Source organism: Drosophila kikkawai, chromosome 2L (assembly GCF_030179895.1).
Source record: "Drosophila kikkawai strain 14028-0561.14 chromosome 2L, DkikHiC1v2, whole genome shotgun sequence".
Classification (NCBI taxonomy): domain Eukaryota; kingdom Metazoa; phylum Arthropoda; class Insecta; order Diptera; family Drosophilidae; genus Drosophila; species Drosophila kikkawai.
Window position 1 is genome coordinate 13,000,063 of NC_091728.1, and position 22,371 is coordinate 13,022,433.

At 37.8% G+C, this 22,371-nt stretch overlaps 3 protein-coding genes across 3 annotated transcripts in view; 2 read left to right on the top strand and 1 right to left on the bottom strand.

Moving 5' to 3' along the window:
- Hel25E (ATP-dependent RNA helicase 25E) overlaps positions 1–22,371 on the top strand; it is a 219,398-nt gene that overhangs the window by 145,009 nt on the left and 52,018 nt on the right. The gene's annotated exons all lie outside the window — the stretch shown is intronic.
- H15 (T-box protein H15) lies at positions 1,729–18,436 on the bottom strand. Its single transcript, XM_017176643.3, has 7 exons — positions 18,242–18,436; positions 17,348–17,773; positions 13,931–14,421; positions 13,489–13,622; positions 5,084–5,369; positions 4,168–4,412; positions 1,729–2,897 (listed from the first exon to the last, which is right to left on the bottom strand). Exons 2-7 carry the CDS (start codon positions 17,652–17,654, stop codon positions 2,351–2,353), a joined length of 2,010 nt encoding a protein of 669 aa, XP_017032132.1. The 5' UTR covers positions 17,655–17,773; positions 18,242–18,436; the 3' UTR covers positions 1,729–2,350.
- Positions 6,276–7,655, top strand: LOC138929527 (cilia- and flagella-associated protein 410-like). The gene is made up of 3 exons (XM_070288961.1): positions 6,276–6,434; positions 6,519–6,979; positions 7,042–7,655. The coding sequence occupies exons 2-3, from the start codon at positions 6,644–6,646 to the stop codon at positions 7,414–7,416; spliced, it is 711 nt and encodes a 236-aa protein (XP_070145062.1). The 5' UTR covers positions 6,276–6,434; positions 6,519–6,643; the 3' UTR covers positions 7,417–7,655.

The following is a 22,371-nucleotide window of genomic DNA, read 5'->3' on the forward strand; positions in this document are numbered from 1 at the left end:
TTTGTAGCTCCTGTCCCGTGCCCCGAAAAAGAAACACAAAAAAATTAGTCAGCCTGCCAGATCGGTCGCTTGAGATAAGTCTCCTTCATATTTATGTTGGAAATTAGGCAAATTTTTAGTGGCGAGATAATTTGTGTACGACTTTGTCGCAGTGAGTGAGAAAATTTAAGGTATCTTCATGGACAAACCCGAAGTGCTTAGCCTTTTCTGTGTTTATAATGGGAATACACAATTTTTAACGCTTTGCCAAGGAAGATAACAACGTTTTTATGTCTCAAAGCAGGAATATATTAGAGAAACGAAAGGTGGTAGATTTTTTAAAAATTCTTTTTAACTTAAAAACAAAATTCCCTTCCCCAAAACCAAAACCTTTCCCAAAATCACTCTTTAATTATTTTCTCTTCCCTATAATTAACCCATCGAACTGCCAGTTTCTGTGTTACCAATACAAAAAACTCGTTAAACTTGTAATTATTGTTGGGAAAAACGTTGATATATTTATTTTTCATAACAATATGACACTTTCTCACAGTTTTCCTAAACGCCCAGCCACCTGGTATGTGAACTCCGTTAATTAAGACATTTGGAAAGTGGCCGAGAGAAGAAATTAACTTGGCTCGTTGGCTCAAAAACGATTTTTTAATTGTAAGCTACAAAGTGTATAATTATTGGTTAGTTATCGGTTAGGTAAAAAGGCCTCAGCTCTCTGGGTTTATGTAAGCCATATTTAAATGTTGCCGCCCGCCCGAGTCAAAGCTTAGCTTCTGACCCTCTTTTTTACCGAGGCCCATTTGAATTTTTGAACGTGGCCTATGGGCCTCAAAATTAAGTTATTAAATATTGTATCTATGTGATTGGCTTGCTTGTGTTTGTGTGTGGTATATCACCTATGGGTGATTAGCGACGATTGAGAGATTGATTTTTGGTAGAGGGGATTGTCAACGAGAAGAAAGCATGAATCCCCTGTTGATGCTGATCAAGAATATATAGGTATGTGTTGTTTTTGAGGTCGGAAATTACTGCTTCACTTTATTCCCATTAAGTTTATTAAATAATTCATTCTAGAGTTTAGCTTCACTCAAATTCCCATTCACAACTTTACCTTTATCTCTTTGCCATGTGAAACGGTTTTTTTTTTTTGTTTTGTTTTTGTATTAATAAACAACACTTTATAATGTTAATGGCCGTGTAAGAGCGGGGCAACTGAAATTAACAACAAACGTCCATGGAGCAGACATACATCATTAGAAATTGATGACGCATGTCGCGTGCAACTTCAGCAGCATGCAACCCTTTCGACAGCAGCGGCAGCAGCTAAAACATGGACTAGTAATTAATTAGACGTTCGTAAAGAGCACAAAATTCTATAAATTATATTTCATTGCCCTCTGCTCAAATGTCAGTGTGGCCATGCGCGACTGCGCATCACGTGCTGCCGCTGCTGCTGCTGCAGGTTGCAACTGCAACTGCCATTGCAGCAAGCCCAGACTTTATTCCCGACTTTATTAATCGTTGGCCATATTTTTTTGAAAAAAAAAAAACAAACATTTATTGTCCAGCGCCATTGCATGTTGGCGCAAAAAAAACAACACTAGTATTAATAAAGTTCAAACAAATAAATTGCACGCTTTGTGTTATAAATTGTTTATTCAGTTTCGCTCCTTCTCTGTTTTATCTTTCATTTATTTAATTTTTTGCACATGATTTAAATAAGTGTTTATAGTAATTGTTTTTTTGCATTGGTTTACGGGGGAGTGTCTAAGGGGGATTTAATTCAGCGTGGAATTCTCACAATAATTTGCAGTTTTAGGAACACACATTTGGGTGGGGGGAGGCTAAAGACAACGAAACACAAAATACACAGCAAAAGTTTTTTGTGAATAGTTTTGCATATATTATTGCCTAGGCCTAATTAAATTAACTAATACTGTTATAATGCTACGAGAAATTACAATACAGTGAAACCGGTGGATACGGTTTTCTATCCTTAGCATCACATGCAACATCGAATGTGTATCTTTGGATGTTATTTACAGGGGATAATGGATATTACTTTCATATTTTTTTCAACAACATTGCACATACATTTCGCTTGGTACACCAATGTGGTCAATGAATCCTTGGAATTTAAATATTTAAATTATTTAAAATTAAATAAATCAATTTTCTATGTTAGTAAATTCTTTAAAAATCAAAACTTGGCATTGAACTATCTTTTTAAAAGATGAGAAAATTAAATAAAATTTCTTTTTAACTATCAAAGTTTCAAGAACCACATTGGCTTATCCTTGGGGTGGGGTTAGGGATTTAGTGGTAGTTTTTTTGGGTGGTTTAGTTATCAATTTCTTTTCTAAGGACTCTCTGCCCGATTTGAGGCTGGTGGCGAGGCCTGATGCTGCGGCACCTGATACGGACTAAAGCGCTGCGGATAGTGACCCAGCTGCGGCCTAATTCTCAGATCCGGCGATGCCGAGCCGCACGAGGATGTGGGCGTGGCTGGTGCCGGTGGCGCCACTGCCGCCGGTGGTGGAGGTGGTGTCCTATTGGCCTGACCCGCCGCCGCCAAGGCCAAGGCCGCCTGTTGATTGGCACTAGCCAAAAATCCAGCCGTCAGCTGTGGCCACTGTTGCTGCCACATTCCCAGCTGAAAGGCGCTCAGGTGGGGAGCGGGTGGTGGAGGTGGTGGCGCTGCCGATCGCTGATATAAATGTGGTAGTAACATCTCCGTGTACGGCGATCGGCCAAACATTTGCAAATGCTGGCGGGCCTTCTCCAGGAGGGCCAAGGAGGCGGCATCTGCCTCCTGGGGCGTCAGTTGGGCCATCAGGGGATCGGGGAAAAAGCGCAGGGGAGCTGCTCGCATATGCTGGTCGAAAAAGAATGCATCCATGGGATCTCTGGAATACGAAAATGAGTAAAATATTCAGTTTGTAGAAAGTGAAGCTCTTTTGTAAAGCATTTAAACATAGCAGAAAGCCTTAAATTAAATTTTAAATATAAATAATTTATTAATGTACTTCCAAAACATTTTAAAATATTTTAATATGTTGCTTTTTTATTGTTCTTTTAGTTAAATATTAAATTTTAAAATAAGAAGCTCTTCTACAAATATTTCCCTTTGTTCCTGCAACATTTCCTGGCTTTGGCAACATGTTGTCTGCAAAGCAGCTTCGGCAACATGTTCCCCTGACTCCCGACAGGATCAGGCCGCGGGCTACCCTTTTTTTTTAGTTTTTTTTTTTTTTAGGGCTGCTGCTGCTGCCCTTTTTTCGACAGCGACTTCAAAGTATTGCAGCGACTATTAAGACAGCAAATGCTCAGCCGCCAGCAACAGCAACACGAGCAACATAGCAGCAGCAGCAACATCAGCCGCAGCAGCAGCAGCAACTCAAAGAGCAATGTTGCTGTTGTAGCCGGCACGGCGGCGGCTTAAGTGGCGTAAATTACAGATCGGCGCTTTTAACTTTGATGCCGATTCGTACATGAAATGAAAACACGAAAATAATGAGTGAATGTGTGGCTCTTGTTGCTGTTTGTTGTTGTTGCTGCTGCTGCTGCTGTTGTTGTAGTTGTTGTTGTTCCTGTTGTTTAGTGTCGGCAATTGGCAGTTACTTTCAACGTAATTATGTTATTGCCCCGACTGAAGTGGCGGCAGCCAACAAGTTGCTCATCGGGTTCTGGCCAAACTCCAAGCAGCCAAGCCAAGTTCTTTAACTTTTTCCAGGCTTAATTGAGTGGCAATAGCTTTCAGAGATCGAATGTGGATCAAATGTGTGGAGATAAATAACTTTAATCTAATGTTCATGATAATTACTAAGGTTTTTAAGTTTGAATAAACTTTTAATAAGTTATTTTTTAAGGAACTATAGCTTCTTTTTATGTCAGAATCGACTTATATTCCTCTTGATCCCTTCACTCAGCCTCCTGGCACGTTACCCGCTAATTAAAGTTGCTGCCAGGAATGGCATCCAACCGAACACTTTCACACATTTTCGCTAATCAGCACTCTGAGAGCCTCTGATTCTGGCTACCGAATCGCATTTACGACTCAAGCAGGGGCACCATAAATTAGGCCATAAATCAGACATGACCCCATAAACAGTGAAAACGGGAGCAACTACCTCTATAGGAGCCCGGCAGAGATCAGTAAATGGGGCAACAACTTACCTATCAAAGTCGGTGAGACGCGACGAATCGCGAAATCCCTTCGCAAACGGATTCGAATCGATTTTCAGTTTCGTAATCAATTGATTCTGATAGGCCGTCACGGCCGTGAACACGGTCTCCGGGAAAACGAAGGTTTTATGGTCCATATCCTGCAGCTCCTTGGGATTGCCGGGTATGCTCTGTCCATGGCTCAGCCGCACCAAGTGGATCCGGGGCTGGTAGCGATGCATTGAGTTCAGCACGACCTGCAAGTCGAGAGAGAGAGAGGAGAAAAACTTGAAGTGGAAATTCCCCGAATGCGAATCGTTTGTTGTGGCCCGGCCTTATAAAAAATGTACGCCCATAAAAAAGTAGTCGACGGTTGTTTTGACTGTCCTCGCATCCATATATCCATCCACATCCTTTATGGCAGTGATAAAAAAAAATATATATATACGGTAGCCAACAAGATCTTGCTGCTTGCCACCAAATTGCCAACAATTTTCATTCATTTTTGTGCGCGTCGAGCCCAATGCCATTTGCATATATGTGCATTCCTTTGGCAACTCGGGCTGAACCCGTTTGAACCCACTGAATCCTGAGTCCTCGCCAAGTGCAAGACAATGCCGCCAGTTTATGTGTTTGTCTCTCAGCCTAAAATATTCATAACCAACTTCTGAGATGGTTTAAAAACATAAATTGGCACAAAAACCTGGAGGTTTTGGTGGAAAATAAGAATGAAAACAAGTCATTTTGGGTTGGATGTTTCTCTTAAACTTATTTTGGGTAATTATTAAAAGTTTTTAAAATATTTTCTGCTACATTTGAGTTTTAAATTGACGTATAATACTTTAATAAACTTGGAATGGCCTCTCGCTTATATATTTCCCACCTAGATTTTCCTGCTCTAGCCATATTTTTCTTCCACTTGACTCACCTGTCCGCTCTTGTCCATCTCGTTGTTTGTCAACTTCACCTTCTCGAAGGACACGACCTGTTTGCGCAACGCCTCTGGACTGATGGGGCTATCCGGATGGGCATAGATGCGGGCGGGTGGCGGTGGATCCGCTTTTCCAGCCACCAGCCACGAGCTGCGATGGTAGGCATAGCGGTAACGTCGCGAATCCAGTGGCACAATGTCCAGAAGAACGGCATACCGGTCGGGAGGTTGAATCTGCCTCAGAGGACCTGAGAAACTCACGCGAACGGTGGGAAACATGCGTCTAAAATTAGAAAGAAATTTAAAAGAAAATGTTTATTATTTAATAAAAATATTAAATATTTTAAAACTATTTAAAATATAAAAAAGAATTTGTGCCAAGAAATTTCAACTACTACAAGTTCTTGCCTATGAAACCCCTTAAAATAGTTTACTTAATTATTAATAATAATAGTTTTTTTTATTAAAATTAATATTTACATTAAAATAATCCTCAGATCGAGGCCTTATATTATATACTTGTTTCCTATATACTCAGAACACGTCGAATTAATACCTCAACTTGCCACAGAAACTCACACAAAAACGTAGAAATATCGTGAACTATTTTTTTTATTGACCGCCATTGTGTTGCGGTAGCAAAAAAAAAACAAGAAAATAAAAAAGGTAAAGAGGTGGTGAGGTGGCAGAGTATGTAAATAAGACGCATATTTAATTTTATGACTTTTAGCACGTTTTTGACACATTTCCGCAAGCTATGTCGTCGTCCTGAACGCAGGACATTCACTCAGCGGGCGGTCTAAGGGGTGTGTGCCTTCCGCCTCCTCCCATTCCGTTTCCACCCATAAAATAAAAAAGAAAACTCCTTTTCGTTTCTGTGGCCGCAGGTAAGTGTAAATGACGCTAATGACCCAGCCCCAGTCCCAGCTTTTTTTTTGTCATTTGTCTTAAGCGACGGTCTACTGTGTATCATAACCAACTCCGTGTTGTTGTGTTTGGGTTAATTATAATTGATTTGCTTTCAGTTGCTTTGGCAAATTAATTGTGCAACATTTGTTAAGGCAAATGTTATTATTAAGGGAGAACTTTAACCTTTTAGGAGGGACTACTAATGTAAATAATTCTTTTTAAAAATCCCTAGAACATAGTATGCTGTTTTTAAACAAAATTATAAGTTTCTAAGCTAAAGTAGGCCTTGAAACACCCAGCTGGTCTACAATCAATTCCCAAAGATCAGTTCAACTCAACGCTTTGAACAAATAACAACTAGCTACAAAACTTTCCAATCTTTCTAAAAGTTATCTAAAATATAATTACATATTTATAATAACTCTAATAACATTCTGAGGTGAGTTTGGCATTACCCATTTTAAAATGTTAATTTCTGGTATATATGGTACATACATTTCTCACAAATCTTTTGTTTCCTTAGCTTCTTAACAACATAAGTTATCCGAACATTTGGTAAAGAGCAAGACTAAGACGTCGGAGATCCAAAAACTTAAGGCCCTTAATGTATGGGGCTGTCAGCTATCCGATATAACCCTAATCCTTCAGATGCCATTACTAGAAGTTTTGGTTTTGGGACATAATGAGATCAGCTCGCTGAAATCGCTAAAGAATTGCGTTCATCTCAATCATCTTTCTTTAAGAAAGAACCGAATAGCAGACCTCCAAGAACTTCAGCATCTTAAGGATGCCAAATCTCTGAACTCTCTTATCCTTGCTGAAAATCCCTGTTCGGTAGCAGCTGGCGGTAACTATAGATCCAGCGTACTGCGCATTCTGCCGCAGCTCAAGACGCTGGACGAACAACGCGTAACCCACAAGGAGCGGCGGCTACTCTCTTCAGAGCCGGAAGTTATCCTTCCCGATCAGACTAGTGTGGATCAGGTAACTGTTCCCCAGCCTCTTCCAACCAGGACGTATGCTAAAGCCTAGCCCCTTACTTCCAGGGGCACTTTTGGAGGAGGTCGGCGAGATTCTGGCAAGGATACCGTGCCATCGTGGTGCCGCGGTGGTGCCTAGAGTGGCTGTTCAGGGAGTGCTTGGCTCCTTCGGAACGAAAACCCGGAAATAACAGAAGCACCACCCCCAGAGACAAGGCCATTGCCTCGGCATCGGCCTGCGTTGATGCCATCACCTTCCGCCGGGAGCAAGAGCTCAAGGACGATATATCCCAATATTATCAAGTTGGCCCCGAGCTGCAGTGTAGGGACAGGAACGCTCGCCTATTAATGGGAACCCTGGCCCTGGTCAGAGAAATGGATGCCTCCACTCTGGAGGTACTTTGCCGCGCCATTCAAGATAGAGTGAAGCTGCCCACTTAGAAGGAAAAGCCTCAGAAACACAGAACCTACTTTTATACGCAGTATAACTTACTCCAAATTACAATTTTGAGTTTAGAAAACATTTTCCAAAACAGGAAAAAAGTATTTTCATGTTTTGGAAAATGTTTTTTGAACTTAAAATTGTGAACATAATTGTATGTTTCGGCGCTCAAACCAAAAACAAATTTAATATGTAATATCTTAATTTGAAGTAACACGAATATACATTTTGTAGCTAAGCTGGTTTAATTGAAGATTTACTTTCTAGTTCCATTTGCACCTTTCTAGCCCACTTGAATTACGAGTCTTGTTTGTTCGAGTTATGTTTACAGCCCATTATTGTTGTGCTGGGGGAGTGTCACCACGATTGTTTTAGCCAACATCTGGGCCCTGACTGTTATGGCCGAGTTATGCTATTTATTGCAGTCAGTCACAGCCGCAATCAGAGACCAAAACGAATCCACCTGTAATTGTAATTGTAATTGTAATTTGTGCTGTAAGCCTTTTCAGCTGAACTTTTACGAGTTGCATGCCGCAATTAGCACCATTGTAGCGGGCATTTAACGTGTTCCGCTTATCTCGATATCTGCACGGATAACTGACTAGCTCACCGCGGTCTATGGATACACATATATATTCTCTGGACTCTGCACTCTACAGTAGCTGCACTCGAGCCTGAAAGACCACCTTAACTTGGGTCTCAAAACGGAAGCCAACAAACCGGAAGCTACCATTTTGTTTTTAACTCGCGAAATGTAACGAAACTAAGTTCAAGGAGGTGTAAATAATAAGGGAAAGGGAACACTTCGCTCTAAAAAAAATAATGGGGAAATGCACAAGTATATATAAAGAATAACAAGAAAGAAAGCTAACTTTGGCCAGCCCTTGCAGGTAACAATTAAAATATATAATAACTAAGCCAAAAATGCATTAATTTCGATTCGGAAAGCAGTTTTCTGTTAGTTTTTATTAATTTAAAAAAACTGCATACCAAATTTAAAATTTTAAGAAATCAAAATTTTTGGCAATTTTTGCTAATTTTAATGATGTTACCCCTTATCAAATTTCGCAAAAATGGCAAAAAAATCGATTTCTTCTGGACATGTCTAGAAAGATTCGCATGTTAATGCTGATCAAGAATATATATGGTTTATGGGGTCGGAAATGATTCCTTGACTTAGAAAAATATTATTTTGTATTATAAAATCGGATTTTTTATATTAAAAAACTTCTTGATTTTTTTTAAATTAAAAATATCATAACTCGGCCAAAAGAGCATTAATTTTAAATCGGAAAACTATTCTGTGCAAGATTTTCTACAGTTAATAAATCTGCAAACTTCATTTAAAAATTTTGAAAATTCAATTTTTTATCAAAATCAAAAATTTTAACGATGTAACCCCTTATAAAATTATACAAAAATGGCCAAAAAATCGATTTCTTCCGGACATGTCTAGAAAGATTCCCCTGCTGATCAAGAATAAATGTACTTTATAGGGTCGGAAACGTCTCCTTGACTGCGTTGCAAACTTGTGACTGAAATTATAATACCCTGCAAGGGTATAAAAATTAAATAACCTCTTTGTTTTCATATACACATTTCACAACGTTTAAAAATTACGTTTATTATCGATATTTTCTTTAACTCATACTTTTTTTTCGATTACTTTCTCGTGTTTCCTATTTAATGAAACTCTTTTTCCTTCTTGTACGAAATATTTATCCCTTTTATTTTGGGGTTTTTGCGCATATATAGCGACCTGCTAATGGGACTCATAAATGTGTGAAAGTCCGGGCAACAGCCACGCCCCGTTTTTATGGGCCATATCTAATGCAGCAGCCCCCGCGCTTATATTTTTTTTTTGCGTTGCTACATAGGCGGAAATGTCGTAAATCATATTCCAGCATTTACATACATTTTATGAGACCGAGAGAGCAGCCCGAGGGCAGCCAAGGCGAGAGCCACTCCCCAACACCGCTGCCCAGTTTCAGTTCCAGTTCTATTTTATTTTTTTTTTTGGTTTTGTGTCGAGCTTAGTTTGCCCCGCGGGCCAAGCTTCTAAGTGTGGATTTTATGTATTTGTTTATGGGAAAATTAGGGAAATGGCTTTTACTCAGTTTCCCTTGGACGCGGCGGCAGAGCTTAGGTGCCAAAGGTTACAATTATGAAGTTTACACACCATTTGCCAGGGCCCTGGACGTAGTCGTGGCCGGAATATATTTCTCGGGGTTGCTGCTGTTGGCTGCTTTCAATTAGGAATATGTTGGCATATACGGCCAATTCATTATCAACACCTTTGTTACAGCAAATTAAGCCGCAAGGTCTAAATTAATAAAATGCAAATTAGCGGCGACGACGACGAGCAAGAGAAAACAAAGCGAAACTAAAAAGCAACCCCAAAAAAATACTATATAACTTTGATCTTATCGCCGGCTGACAACACTCCCCCAGTTTTGGCTATCTTTTATTAGTTGATTAATTCATAATTCAGGCCCAGTGCACCTTTCCTGCCCTTCAGAGGGGAGATTAACTTGTTCCGATGACCATTCCCAGCTGATAAATGATCCCCGACTTGGCCCAGATCAGCTGCCTCTATTAATAAAGTTGTGGAAAATCGAGAGAGAAAAATATATGTATATATATATGCTAGGTGTTGGCCTGCAAGGGGTTGCACCGTGGAAATTGCAATTGCCATGCATCCTTCGGGGCCAGGCTACTGTCCTCGAATGTCCTGCCGGGGCAAGGAATTCACGGCCCTAATATGCGTGAAGAGTTTGTCGCAAAATATTGACAAACTCCGGGTATTCGGCGGAGTCAAACAATTAGCCCGCCTTTTCAGACTGCTGCCTGACTTTTCCTGCCTTTTGTTTTTCTCTCTAAGGAAAATGCCAACCTCAAAACCGCTGACAGCGTGACAAAATCGCAAACCACGTGATATTTTATTTCAACAACCGCACAACAAAGGCCAGAATCCCACTAACCTGAGAGACCACGTAACAGGTAAAAGAAATATATCTAGTTTTGTGTTTTGCCTTTTCGTTTTGCTTTGGTTGTAAATCATCCACAAAAGTAAAGACTTTTTGCCACCAAATGTGTATGTTTGTTGGCAATTCGAGGCGGTTTTTGTGCACTTTTCACGGTTTCGTTCTGATGAGAGCCACGCATGCGCATTTGCATGTGGAGGCAACATTTTCACAGTGCAGCGGAAAAAGGGGGAAAACTTATGGGTTTATTAGGGAAGAGCTGAGGAAGTTGGGTTGGGGAAATGTTAATATTATTTTATGTAAGGTTAAAGCATCTTAAATAAGTTAATACTCTTAAGAAACCTATTACGAAAATAGAAAACAATTAAATACAAGTCTTGAAATATAAGTAAAACCAAAGGAACGATTATAAGGATCCTACACATTTGTTTTAGTACTAACAAATAAATTTATTAATATTTTTGTGTAAGATCTTTCTAAATTATTATCATTTATTAAGCCTAAGACATCTTTTAGTGAGGATAAGACGTTTATAAAGAGTTAATACTTTTATAAAAAATACAAAACAATAAATTACAAGTCTTGGAATACATATAAGTCAAACATTTCTCTGGATAGTTCCCCTCCAAACCCCTTTCCCCATGACAAAATGCCACAAGACATGCCATTCGCTCGACTTCAGTGCCATATTTTTGCAATTTAAAATGTATCACTCACATAAAAAAATTACAAACAAAAACACAGAGTCCCGCATGGCCACACCCACTTGGTGTTGCCGCCCCTATTTTTTCGTGGACATGTTTAGCTAGCAAACGACGTGCTGACATAAATGGATATCGGGCTAGGGAATGGGGATTATAATGCCGCCGCTGCTACTGCTGCTGCTGTATTTTTCAACCTTTTTCTGTTTTTTATTTTTTTTTTTTTGCAATGGTGTTGCATGCGTTCGTCAAACCCGCACAAATGTAAATAAGTGTCGACCGCTCATCGGTATCCTTTTGCTAATTACAGGGCAAAAAAAACACAGAAAACAAAAACAGAAACGTAACAACACGAACGAAACGAAATGGGCCCAAAAAGCCAAAGGACATGCAAATGCGTTGTTAGCGCGACAATCGGCAGCTATTACATTGCAATTTATACTTTGTGTGGATTTCTTGGGGGCCCCCAGGGGGGGAGGTAGCCTCGCAAAGGAGTAAATTTGTTAATGTGTCGTAAATGCGCACAGCGGGCGGGTGAGGAAAGCGAGTGGGTGGCAGGGAAAGAAGCCTTGGCAAGGCAGTTAGATATTCTTCTTTTTGGGGCCCAACTGTTGACGTCCAGCGAAAGGGTTTAGGGCAGCACCAAAGCCAAACAAACAAAAGTTACCAGGGGAAAAACAAGTAAAAACACGGAGGCAAAACAATAAAAAATATGAACGCATTATGATTGTCAATAGTCGACTAGATGGTACCCCACTTTTTCAGGCCTTTATTGTAAGATTTTCGGTCTATTAAATTTGAAAATTCCCTATTTTAATTATTATTTAAATAATACATCTATTTTATACATTATTTCTAATAATTTTGATTAAAAGATAATCCAAAAAAATATATAATTTTTCATTTTCTTATGCCCAAATATATTTTTAACATATTTTTAAGTCTTGATACTTAAAAATCTACTAGTTTCTTCTTATTAAATTTGAGAAAACTAATTTTAAGTTTTTAAAAAACCTTGCAAATATTATTTAATATTTAATTTCTCTACCAAAATTCCATCACTTCCCTGTTCTCTAAAAATAGCCTCAAAAATAAACCAAACAACTGAGAAGGGAGAGAGATATCCCGATCCTAACTACCACCTAGCGACTAATGCGCATTTCGCATGTTATTGAAGAAAGAGAAAAGGGGAAGGTAAAAAGGCAAAAAACTACAAAACACAGAATACAGAAAGCAAAAAGTATACTCTTTCCCTCTACCCCCAAAAATACAACTTTTATGTTTCAGGCTGCCTTCTATTCGCCCCCCCTTTTTACCCGCCCGAGAATCCTATCGAGAATATATCGTCAAGCAATAATTTCTTCAACTTTTGTTGAGTTGCGAATGAAAAGTCGTTTAACCCGGTATTTTTTTTTACCAAGTGTATGTATATGTGCTTGTTTTTAGGGTCTTTTTCGAGCCAAAAACAGCTGACGAAACGAGGTGTTTTTCGTGTTTTTTTTTTGTGTTTCTTTGGCTTTTCTGCTAATCGAAAATCGACGGCAAATTATTTCGATGCCTTGTCAATCAAACAACAAAAAATAAATATATTGCTGGGCATGTAAATGAGGAGAACTAACCGAAAAGTTGTTGATATTTTCCAGTTAAGAGCTAAAGGGGGGCGTTAATGGGGGCGTGGCCGGTAGTCGGCTGTATGGTCGATGGGTGAAAGGCGCATTAAAGTTTTATATTGATTGTTATGCCGTTGGAGGACTATTCGTCGTGGGCTTGATTGGTGGCCGATAGCCGGAGGAAGGCGTCATTATGATTATGACCCGGACTGCCCCGTGCCACTCCCCCAATCGTTGTTGTGTTGTTTTTTTTTTTCACCTGGGGGGCCAGAGGCCTTTGGCAAATTGAATTCCAACGAAAGTTTAATGAAATAAAATGCACAAAGTGCATTGCCCGGGGATTTGGCAAACACAAATGTGATCGATTATCGGAAAATATCTTTCAGTCGATAAGTGAATATCACAAATTGCTTGGATAATAATGGAAAGTTGTGCAAGTCTTTAGCTCCCTTGGAGACTAAGTTGTACTCTTTTTAAAGAATTTTATATGAGTATATAATTAAAGAACTTTAGTTGCTTAATAATATACCTTTTTCTGTAGTTTATAATGTATCTTAATCACAAGTTTGTCTGCTTTACATGTCTCTTATCATTAAAAAGCCTACCACAAAGTGATTCTTTGATACTTAAGTACTATTCATGAAGGCATCAGGGCATGCAAAATATCATTTTCTACATTTTCTACATTTTCTTGTTGTAGTTTTTTTGAAACCCTTAACTCACTTAGTGGTAAGCCCCTGTAATTTATGTATTTATGGTTTTATGACTCTACTCACCTGCCCGATTTGGTAATGATCATTTCAGTGCCCAATTCATGGAACTTATCCCACAGCTCCTTGGTCTCCAGGTGGCACTGAACGGGCGTGAGATCGTCGCAGTTGCACGAGCCCACTATCTTGGGCGTGGGCTGCTGTGGGCGTGGCCAGAGGGGAGAAAAGAAAAAGAGGGTGGAGAGAATAAGGAGGAGATTTTAGTAAAAAACGCTTGAGGAGATGCGCGATTCTCAAAAAGCACAGAAAAAAATGACTTCAATATAATATCAAAATTTAATAAGATTTATTTCATACTTTGTCCTATTTATTTTCTGGTAAATTAAGCTTTTATTTTTAAAGCTATTGATGAAAGGGAATTCCTGTACTTCCTTATATATTTTTTAGAATTTTTTATAACTCCCTTTAAGTACAACTATTTCCCTTAGTGTCTGGTTTATATGGTTACCTGCGCTGGCGATTCCTCTGGCGACAGGCGTTCGTTTTCCTCGGGACTCTGCGACGGCGGGGGCGGTGGCGGCGAGGGCGTGGCAGCGCCTCCAATTGCGGCAGCTGAACGCCCTCGATGTCCGCTTGATTTGTTATTGTTGCTGCTCGAGTTGCTGTTGCTGGAGTTGCTGATGTTGCCATTGTTGCTGCTGCTGCTGTGATGATTGTGATCTTGCCGTTGTTGCTTGTTTGCTGTGGCATGGTGATGTGTCTGCTGCCTTTGTTGCTGCTGCTGCTGCTGCTGTTGTTGTTGCTGTGCAACACGCAACGCCTGACGCGCTTGCTGCTGCGCCTGCATTGCTGCTGCAGCTGCTGCGGCCGCCGCTGCTGTGGCAGTTGCTGCTGATGTTGCCGTCGGCGTTTCCGAGTCACTGCAGTCGACCACATCAACGTCAACATCCACATCATCGTCCGCATCCTGGCCGGAATATCGCTCCACAGATGCGGGACCTGCACGAAGAGAAAAATATGGGAAGATTACATATGAGAAATGTAGGAAATAAATGGAAATGTGTAATATTTATACCCTTGCAGGGTATTATAATTTCAGTCAGAAGTTTGCAACGCAGTGAAGGAGACGTTTCCGACCCTATAAAGTATATATATTCTTGATCAGCATCAACAGCCGAGTCGATCTAGCCATGTCCGTCTGTCCGTCTGTCCGTCTGTCCGTCTGTCCGTTTCTACGCAAACTAGTCCCTCAGTTTTAAAGCTATCTGAATGAAACTTTACATATAGTCTTCTATATACTCTCACTGCTATATATGTCGGAACGGGCCGGATCGGACGACTATATCATATAGCTGCCATACAAATGTTCGATAAATTTTTAGAAAAAAAATTATAACTTGGCTGTTTTTCAACATTTTTGCACAATTTTTTAGATTTGGCCATTATATATTATTTCTGAATTTTGGTAAAAATTTTATGAAAATCGGACTACTATATCTTATAGCTGCCATAGGAACGATAGGGAAAGTAAAAGAAAAAATTATACCTTCGTTGTTTTTCAACGTATTTTCATCTAATTTGAAACATGAGCTTCTGGAATTATTTTAAAATTTTGGTATAAATTTAATGAAAATCGGACTACTATATCTTATAGCTGCCATAGGAACGATAGGGAAAACGATAGAAAAAATTATAACTTCGTTGTTTTTCAACGTATTTTCATCTACTTTGAGACATGAGCATTTAGTATTATTTCAGAATTTTGGTAACGATATTATGAAAATCGGAGAACTATATCATATAGCTGCCATAGAAGTGATCCGTAGATGTAGAGAAAATGTAAAACTGGGAATGTAAACTGTAACTGTCAAACTGTAAACATAATAAGTATAGGTAAAATGTTATGAAACTCCGTTTAGTGTCTGTTTTCGGCATTATAATTTATAATATAAATATGAAAACCAATCTGCAAGGGTATACAAACTTCGGCGTGCCGAAGTTAGCTTCCTTTCTTGTTTTATACAAATTTTGCTTAAACTTTCTTTTCTTTAAACTAGTTTCTTATATTACTTCTTATATTAAAGACTTTTATAATATTCTGAACTTTATTAAATAACTTATAATAGATAAAACAAATGTTTAAAAATTGTAAAACTGTTAAGCTGTTTAATGCTAGCTTATAAAACCCAGGTGTAGTGTTATATCCGCTTAATTAGCATCGAAATTAAGGTAATGAGTGCTGACAACTATTAGTAAATTAATTTAAATGCAAATTGTTAAGATAAACACAACTCATTAAAAGCTTTGATTATAAAAATTATGACTTAGCTTAGAAATATATTAAAAACCAGAGTGTTACCTAAAACAATCTTAGAAAATATTTAAATCAAATACCAAACCATTTGATAAATCTTATTATATTTAATATAACTAAACTTCAGATGTTTTATTTAATATTAATCTTTCGAAAACTGGTTTCCCAATGCTCCTAGTTTCCTATACCTAATCAATCTCTCAGTGTTTATAGATGTGGCCAAGAGAGACATCAAAGTGGGGCCAGTTAATATGTGGGAGTTGCTGCTGGCTGCCCGGCAACATGTTGCATGTTGCCGCTGATGAGTCGTTACGGCCACAGCAACACAGAGAGAACAAACGCGAATTCAGTTCACGACCAGATGCATTTTACAGATAATGCCAAAAAATTCAATTATTTGCACAAAATGCAATTTCGTATGTTAATTTCCCGCGCGTGTGTGTATGTGCCAAATGAATGCATCTGTTTGCGCTGCTGTCTCTACCCAATTATGGCATCTAAATAGTTTTGCATTCACGTATATACACCATATATATATATGTCAGACCCGCTGTCATGTACTGAAATCCCACCCCGCCCTGCCACTCACCGCCGCGTGAATTCAAATAGGCTTTGATTATTTTATTGCCGCGCATTTGCCGCAATTATCAAGTCATCAACGTTGCATTGTCATCAATATATAATTTATATACAGCAGGAAAAATGGCGGAAAAAAATTATACGGAAAATATAGAAATATAATGCAGCTGCGACACTTTTTTCAGCGGCGTAAAATGAGTATGAGTATTAAGCAATCGATTAATTGAGTTTCTGTTTTTCTGGCGTCAGCAGCTAGAAAATATGGTAGCTGGGGCTTTCCTCGGCGAAAACCATATTTATTATTTTACTTGGTGTTGTATTTAACCCAGTTTTGGTATTAGTCATGGCCAAGGATTATAAGATGGGAAAGCAAATTAATTTTTTGTCTTATTTTCACTGCCTGGAATACTTGAAGTTTTGCTTTTCAAGTCATAAATAAGATAAGTTTCCATTTTGGGGTTTTATTTTTTAATAATAAATAGTATAATGTGTCAAGATCATTAAATAATGTAGAATTAATGTTATTTTATAAGGCCTTAGTTAAGTAAATAATTGTTAAGCTAACGTAAAGCAATCAATTTAAGGCTTAGCCTTTATAAATGATCAGTTGTTGAATTAAACAAATTATTTTCAATAATCATTATTAATAAATAAGTATTATTTTAGGCAGGAAACCTTAGAACTAGACAAAATTTTGTCATATTCAATTTATTATTAATAATTAAAAATTAAGAAGGAATTAAAGGAAATACGTTTAGCTATCTCTTTTAGACTAACCTATGTATTAAAATTTTAACTATAAACTTTGTTATTTATATATTATTATATTAACTTTTGAAGCTCTTTTTCAGTTTATTAAAATTATAAGTAAATCTATATATTACCCCTCACTAATATATGCAACTTCCAATGATTTCCTGATTTCCCATACAAAAAATGGAGCAAATATCTATGCCAATTTCCATTTATTTATATGGAGTATCTTCAGTTTTTTGGGCTATTTTAGGGGATGTTGGAAATTACTTTACTCACTCAGACTCCGTTCTGAAGGTTCCCGGCTGCTCGGGGCGTTTCCGCCGCGCGCCATAATCGCGGCAATTGAGAAATCCGTGGCGAAGGAAATGTTGTGCTGATGCTGCGCCTGATGATGATGATTATGATTGTCCAGCGGATGATGATGATGCTGATGCTGGTGGCTCTGATGATGATGATGAGAGCTGCCGCCGTTGGCTATACTAGCAATTTGTTGCTGCAGCTTCGACTTGAAATTCTGCGACGGCGACGAAGGCTGCGTTTGCTGCTGGGGTTTCGCGTTTGCCGGCTGATTGCTCAAAAGCATTTTGCGGCCGATACTTAGTTGTATTTCTTCTCTTTTCCCGATTTTTTGTAGAATTTATTTAGATTTCGGTAGATTAAATTGGTTCCTTGTATTCATAACATTTTTGGGTGTGGAATCAGCTGTTTGAAAGTTGATTTAAAATTTATTATGTGGAGATAATATTATTTCAGGCCTTGTATCTTTGCAGTTTTAGCCCCAAAAACTTGTATTTCAAATTAATATATTTTACATATTTATTATAAATATCTTTAGAATATTTTGGTATAAATTTATTGACAAAAGGGCAAGCTATGGGAACATTTTAATCCATAAACGGAATCTTTTATCAAGCCTTTTCATATCACCTTTTTCAGGCTTAAAATTTAGATATTTAAATGTAAGATTTTAGATATTTTAATCCTTTTGAGAATTACAATGCCATCAAGTTAGATATTTTGTAAACAAACACTTTTACTGGCTTGTAAACAGCCTTAATTTTTGTTTATTTCTAAATTGTATTAAAATATATTAATATCGAAATAAATTGTAAAAAATGTGTGTTTTTTTAAAACGTTTCCAAGTTTACTTAATTTTTAACTTTTGTTAACCTTTTTAAATAATTTTCTGTAATAGACCACATTTGCTTTGCTGTATTCTTTGCTTCGAAACACTTTTACTTAGACGAGTTTTCGAGTTTTAACGTCCGTACTTTATCTTCGTATTTCGCCGTATTTTTCCGTATTTTCTCGCCGGGATTTATGAATAAGGGAAAAAGAGAGATAGAAATGCCGGAGCGCCGTCGCTGCTTCACAGTCACGCAGCTGACCATTGAATGAATCCCAATTCGCTTTTCGCCATGTAAAACGCCAAAAGCGCCAAAGCCAAAGCCAAAACCGAAAAAAAAACACACACACTGAGAAGAAAACAAAAAAGCAAAAACGCAACGCAAAAATCAACAACAAAAGCAACAACTACAGCGAAGCTAACAGCGACGTCAACTGCGACGTTGGCAGAGGCAGCAACGTCAACTGACCCCCAAAACACAGAAACAACAACAGCTGATGTCGATTACGTTATGACGTAGTAAAGGGTTTTCCACACCGTAGCTCACTACGTAGACATTTGCCGTAACAAAAACGTTTCAATTAGCGTAATATATTAATTTTTCCAAACATATTTTCCTTAAAACATACAAAAATATATATCCTACATTACGTCACTCCCTTACGTCACGTAATCCTATCTCACGTTAAACCGCAAAAGGAAGAACAACACCAACAACGAGACATTTTTCAATTATGACAATTTGAGCGATTTGGTCGTGCAAGCGAGATGGTCATACAAACGCTGTCGCATTCCCATGCAGCCGGCAGCGACGCCGACGCCAGCAGCGATGCCGGGGCATATAACTCATTTCCATTTCCCATTCCCCAAATCCCTTTCCATTTTCCAATTCGAACACATTCCCATGCACTCAAACCGGCTAGCTAGCAAGCCAGCCATAAGCACTCCATGAGTGCAAGCGAGATAAAACCAGTGTCGACGGTTGAGTGGAGAGCGGTATTTGAGTGCATTGGCTATCTCGCTCGCACGCGGAAGTGAGAGAGAGCGGGAGCGAAAGAGACGGCGCAGAGAAGTTCATAAATTCGTCATTTTGTTTTTGGCTGTTGACAGTTCTTATATTTTGTTGCTTTTGTTGTTGCCATGGTGAGTGGAGTTTTTTTTTTTTTGTTTTTTTGTTGGTTGCTGGTGGAACAATTTACGGTTCTTTTCAACTGCGTTCCGTTTCCATTTCGTTTCGTTTACTCACCACACTAGAGTTGAGTGGGTTTTGAGAATGAGTGAGATACATTTTTGAGTTATACGAGTGGGTTTATTTTGTGGATTGAAAGTATTCGTTTTGTTTATTTGTATTAAAAATATATAAAATTACCAATATTAAATTATAAAAAATATATATTTTAGGAAAATTAATTTCAAAAATATATATAATGTATTTTTAAACACAATGTTCTTGTTAATGTTAGAATATTAAATTTAGTTTAAAGATATTTTTCGAAGATTTTATGTTAAAATTACTTTATTTTATATACAAATAATTATATTCCTTTAATAATAAATTATATTTAAGCTATATTACAATTCTTATTTTTATTTTAAATTATTAAATTGAAATATTAAATTAATTAAAAAAGATACAAGTTATATAATTTGTATTGCATCTAGTGAAACATGAAAATTAAACTCAAATTAAATAAAAAGGTTAAATTTCTTTTCCTAACTCAATTTATGCATTTAAGTTCTCACAGAAATAAAGAGAAATATATATCTTCAAAAATTTCCTTAAAATTTAAATAATTTTAGTCTTGAAATACATTCAATATTACGATCCCAGGACCGGACTTCCCCTCACATCCTGCGACTGGCAGCGACTTATCTGAGAAAGTGTCTCGTGCGCTCGCAGTCCTCCAATTGAAAAATCATAATTGAATATCTGGGTTCCTGTCACTCCTCCATACACACACATACACACCTCCCTCAGCCCTCCTGTATCTCTCCGCCTTCGTATCGTATGTAAATGTTTTTAATTTAAATGTTTGCCCAAAAGAACCAAACAAAAGATGGACGGAGTAGAGGAAAAAAAAAAATGCGACGATGGCGTGTGAACGCAGCAGAAAATTATATAGAGACCACGGGAAAAAAGAGGGGGCATGCGAGGGTCGGGGTGGTGGTGGAGCCACCATCTTGTTTCCCTCCGTCACAGGCTTTTTTCACAATTCGTCAGCTGCGCCCTGCGTCCTCCCAGGATGATGTCCTTTTGTCCAGGCACTGAGAAAAACTTGTAAGGTATAAGAAATCCTTTTTTAAATTTTATTTGCAAATAAATGTAATGTAATATAAATTTTATTTTACGATATATTACAAAGATTTAATCTTGAATATTATTTTTTTAAACGTTTTAAAATGATTGTAAAAGGAATAATTTTAAATAAGAAAATTTAAATAATTCATGTTAACTTTGTAAACTTGTGACATTTATTTAAAATACATTAACTAATCATCAAAATATGTTTTGAAGATATTAATTAAATGTAAATCGATTTATATTTATAAAAATAAGTTAATAAGTAATTGTACATTCTTTTAAGACCCCATTTCGAGCTCCCAGACAAATTTTTTTATATTTCTAATAAATATTTTTCCCCTTCTGCTAATTAAATTAGATATAAGTGAAGATTTAAAGGGGTTTTTATAAATAAAATAAATTGCACACCCTCAAAATGTATTTCATATTTAAATTAAACCTTTTTTTTCGAGTGTCTGCGTTGTTTTTGTGGCTGCGGTTTCATTTGCATGCGATTCGTGGTTGCCAGCCGATGTGGCGCACAATTGAGCCACTAATGGTGATGTTGATGGTGGCCAGATCGGTGGAGGGAGTTGCTCACAGCTCGCAGAGCTAGGCAGACCCCGGAAAGGAGCGGGATTCCGGGAGGAACTCAGACGGGGCTGGGCCCAGCCCTTGGCCCTTTGCTCGCTTTGTTTGCTTTGTCGCGGCTCGGTGACAATTTTTCAATGATTTGTTTCCTGCCCTGAAATCTCATTTGCATATGCCACCATATTTTTTCAACTTTCCTGTTTTTTTTTCTCTCTGTTTTATTTTGTGGCTCCTGCGCTCCTTGTTTTTCTATATATTTTCCTGGGGGGGAGTGAAAAATTGCAATCGCTTTGTTTTTGGGTTTGGTTTCTGTCGGTTCTTGGGCAATTTGAATTTGATTTAATGAAATTAAGAGGGCGTGTTCTCTAAATAGTCGTTTCTTTAAATAGTTTTTTGTAGAAATTTTGTAGGTAATTAAGTTGATAGAAGTGTGGAGGGGGGTTTTTTTAATGTTTAGAGAATTTTCTATAATCTGTTTGCTTAGAAAAGCTTATATTTTGGTAGTTCATTTACAAATGAAGCTTTAAATAAGAAGGAATGAAGAGATTAAGATTAAGTTTATACTTATATATACTTAATTATTTGCTAAAATAAATAAATTTTAAAATGTAAGGTACAAATGGTATTTCAAATATTTCAAAAAATATTTTTAACATTAATATTTTTGATATATTCTTACCAACTTTAGCTAAAGTACATCAAATTATTAATTAAAAAATTTTGAAAAAATAGCCCTGCTCTTCTTGCTAACAAAAACAGATTCCCCTAAATTGTACCTTGAGCTATTTGCATAATGTACCTGCATGACGCTTTCCTAACCAGAAAATCAAAACAAGACACTTCAAACTTATTTATGAACAACACTGGAAAAATGTACAAACAAAGATCTATGACTAAACCAATTCCGGCAAAGAAATACAAACTCGGAGAAGGGGTAAAAGCCAATCAAGTAAATATCTGCAGGAACAGCTTTCCTATATAACCGAAATTTTTGTTTACGCTTTGACGGGATTACGGCAAAGTCGTCGTCGTGGGTCGTAGGATGAATCCTGTACCGGTGTCCCCGCTGGCCATTAGTTTTTATTTTTGGGCAAATTTCACTATTTTCCTTGCGTTTGCTCCTTTTGCCTACGACTACTACCTACATACGTGCACTAAATGGCCAATAAGCGAGGGGAAAAAATTGCGGAAACTAAGCCACGGAAGCCGTGGAAGCCGTGTCAGGACATGGCCATCTAAATGCATATGGCGGTGGCCATATTGTGCCAAAGGATATATCAATTTTATTGCCGCCCGAAATCG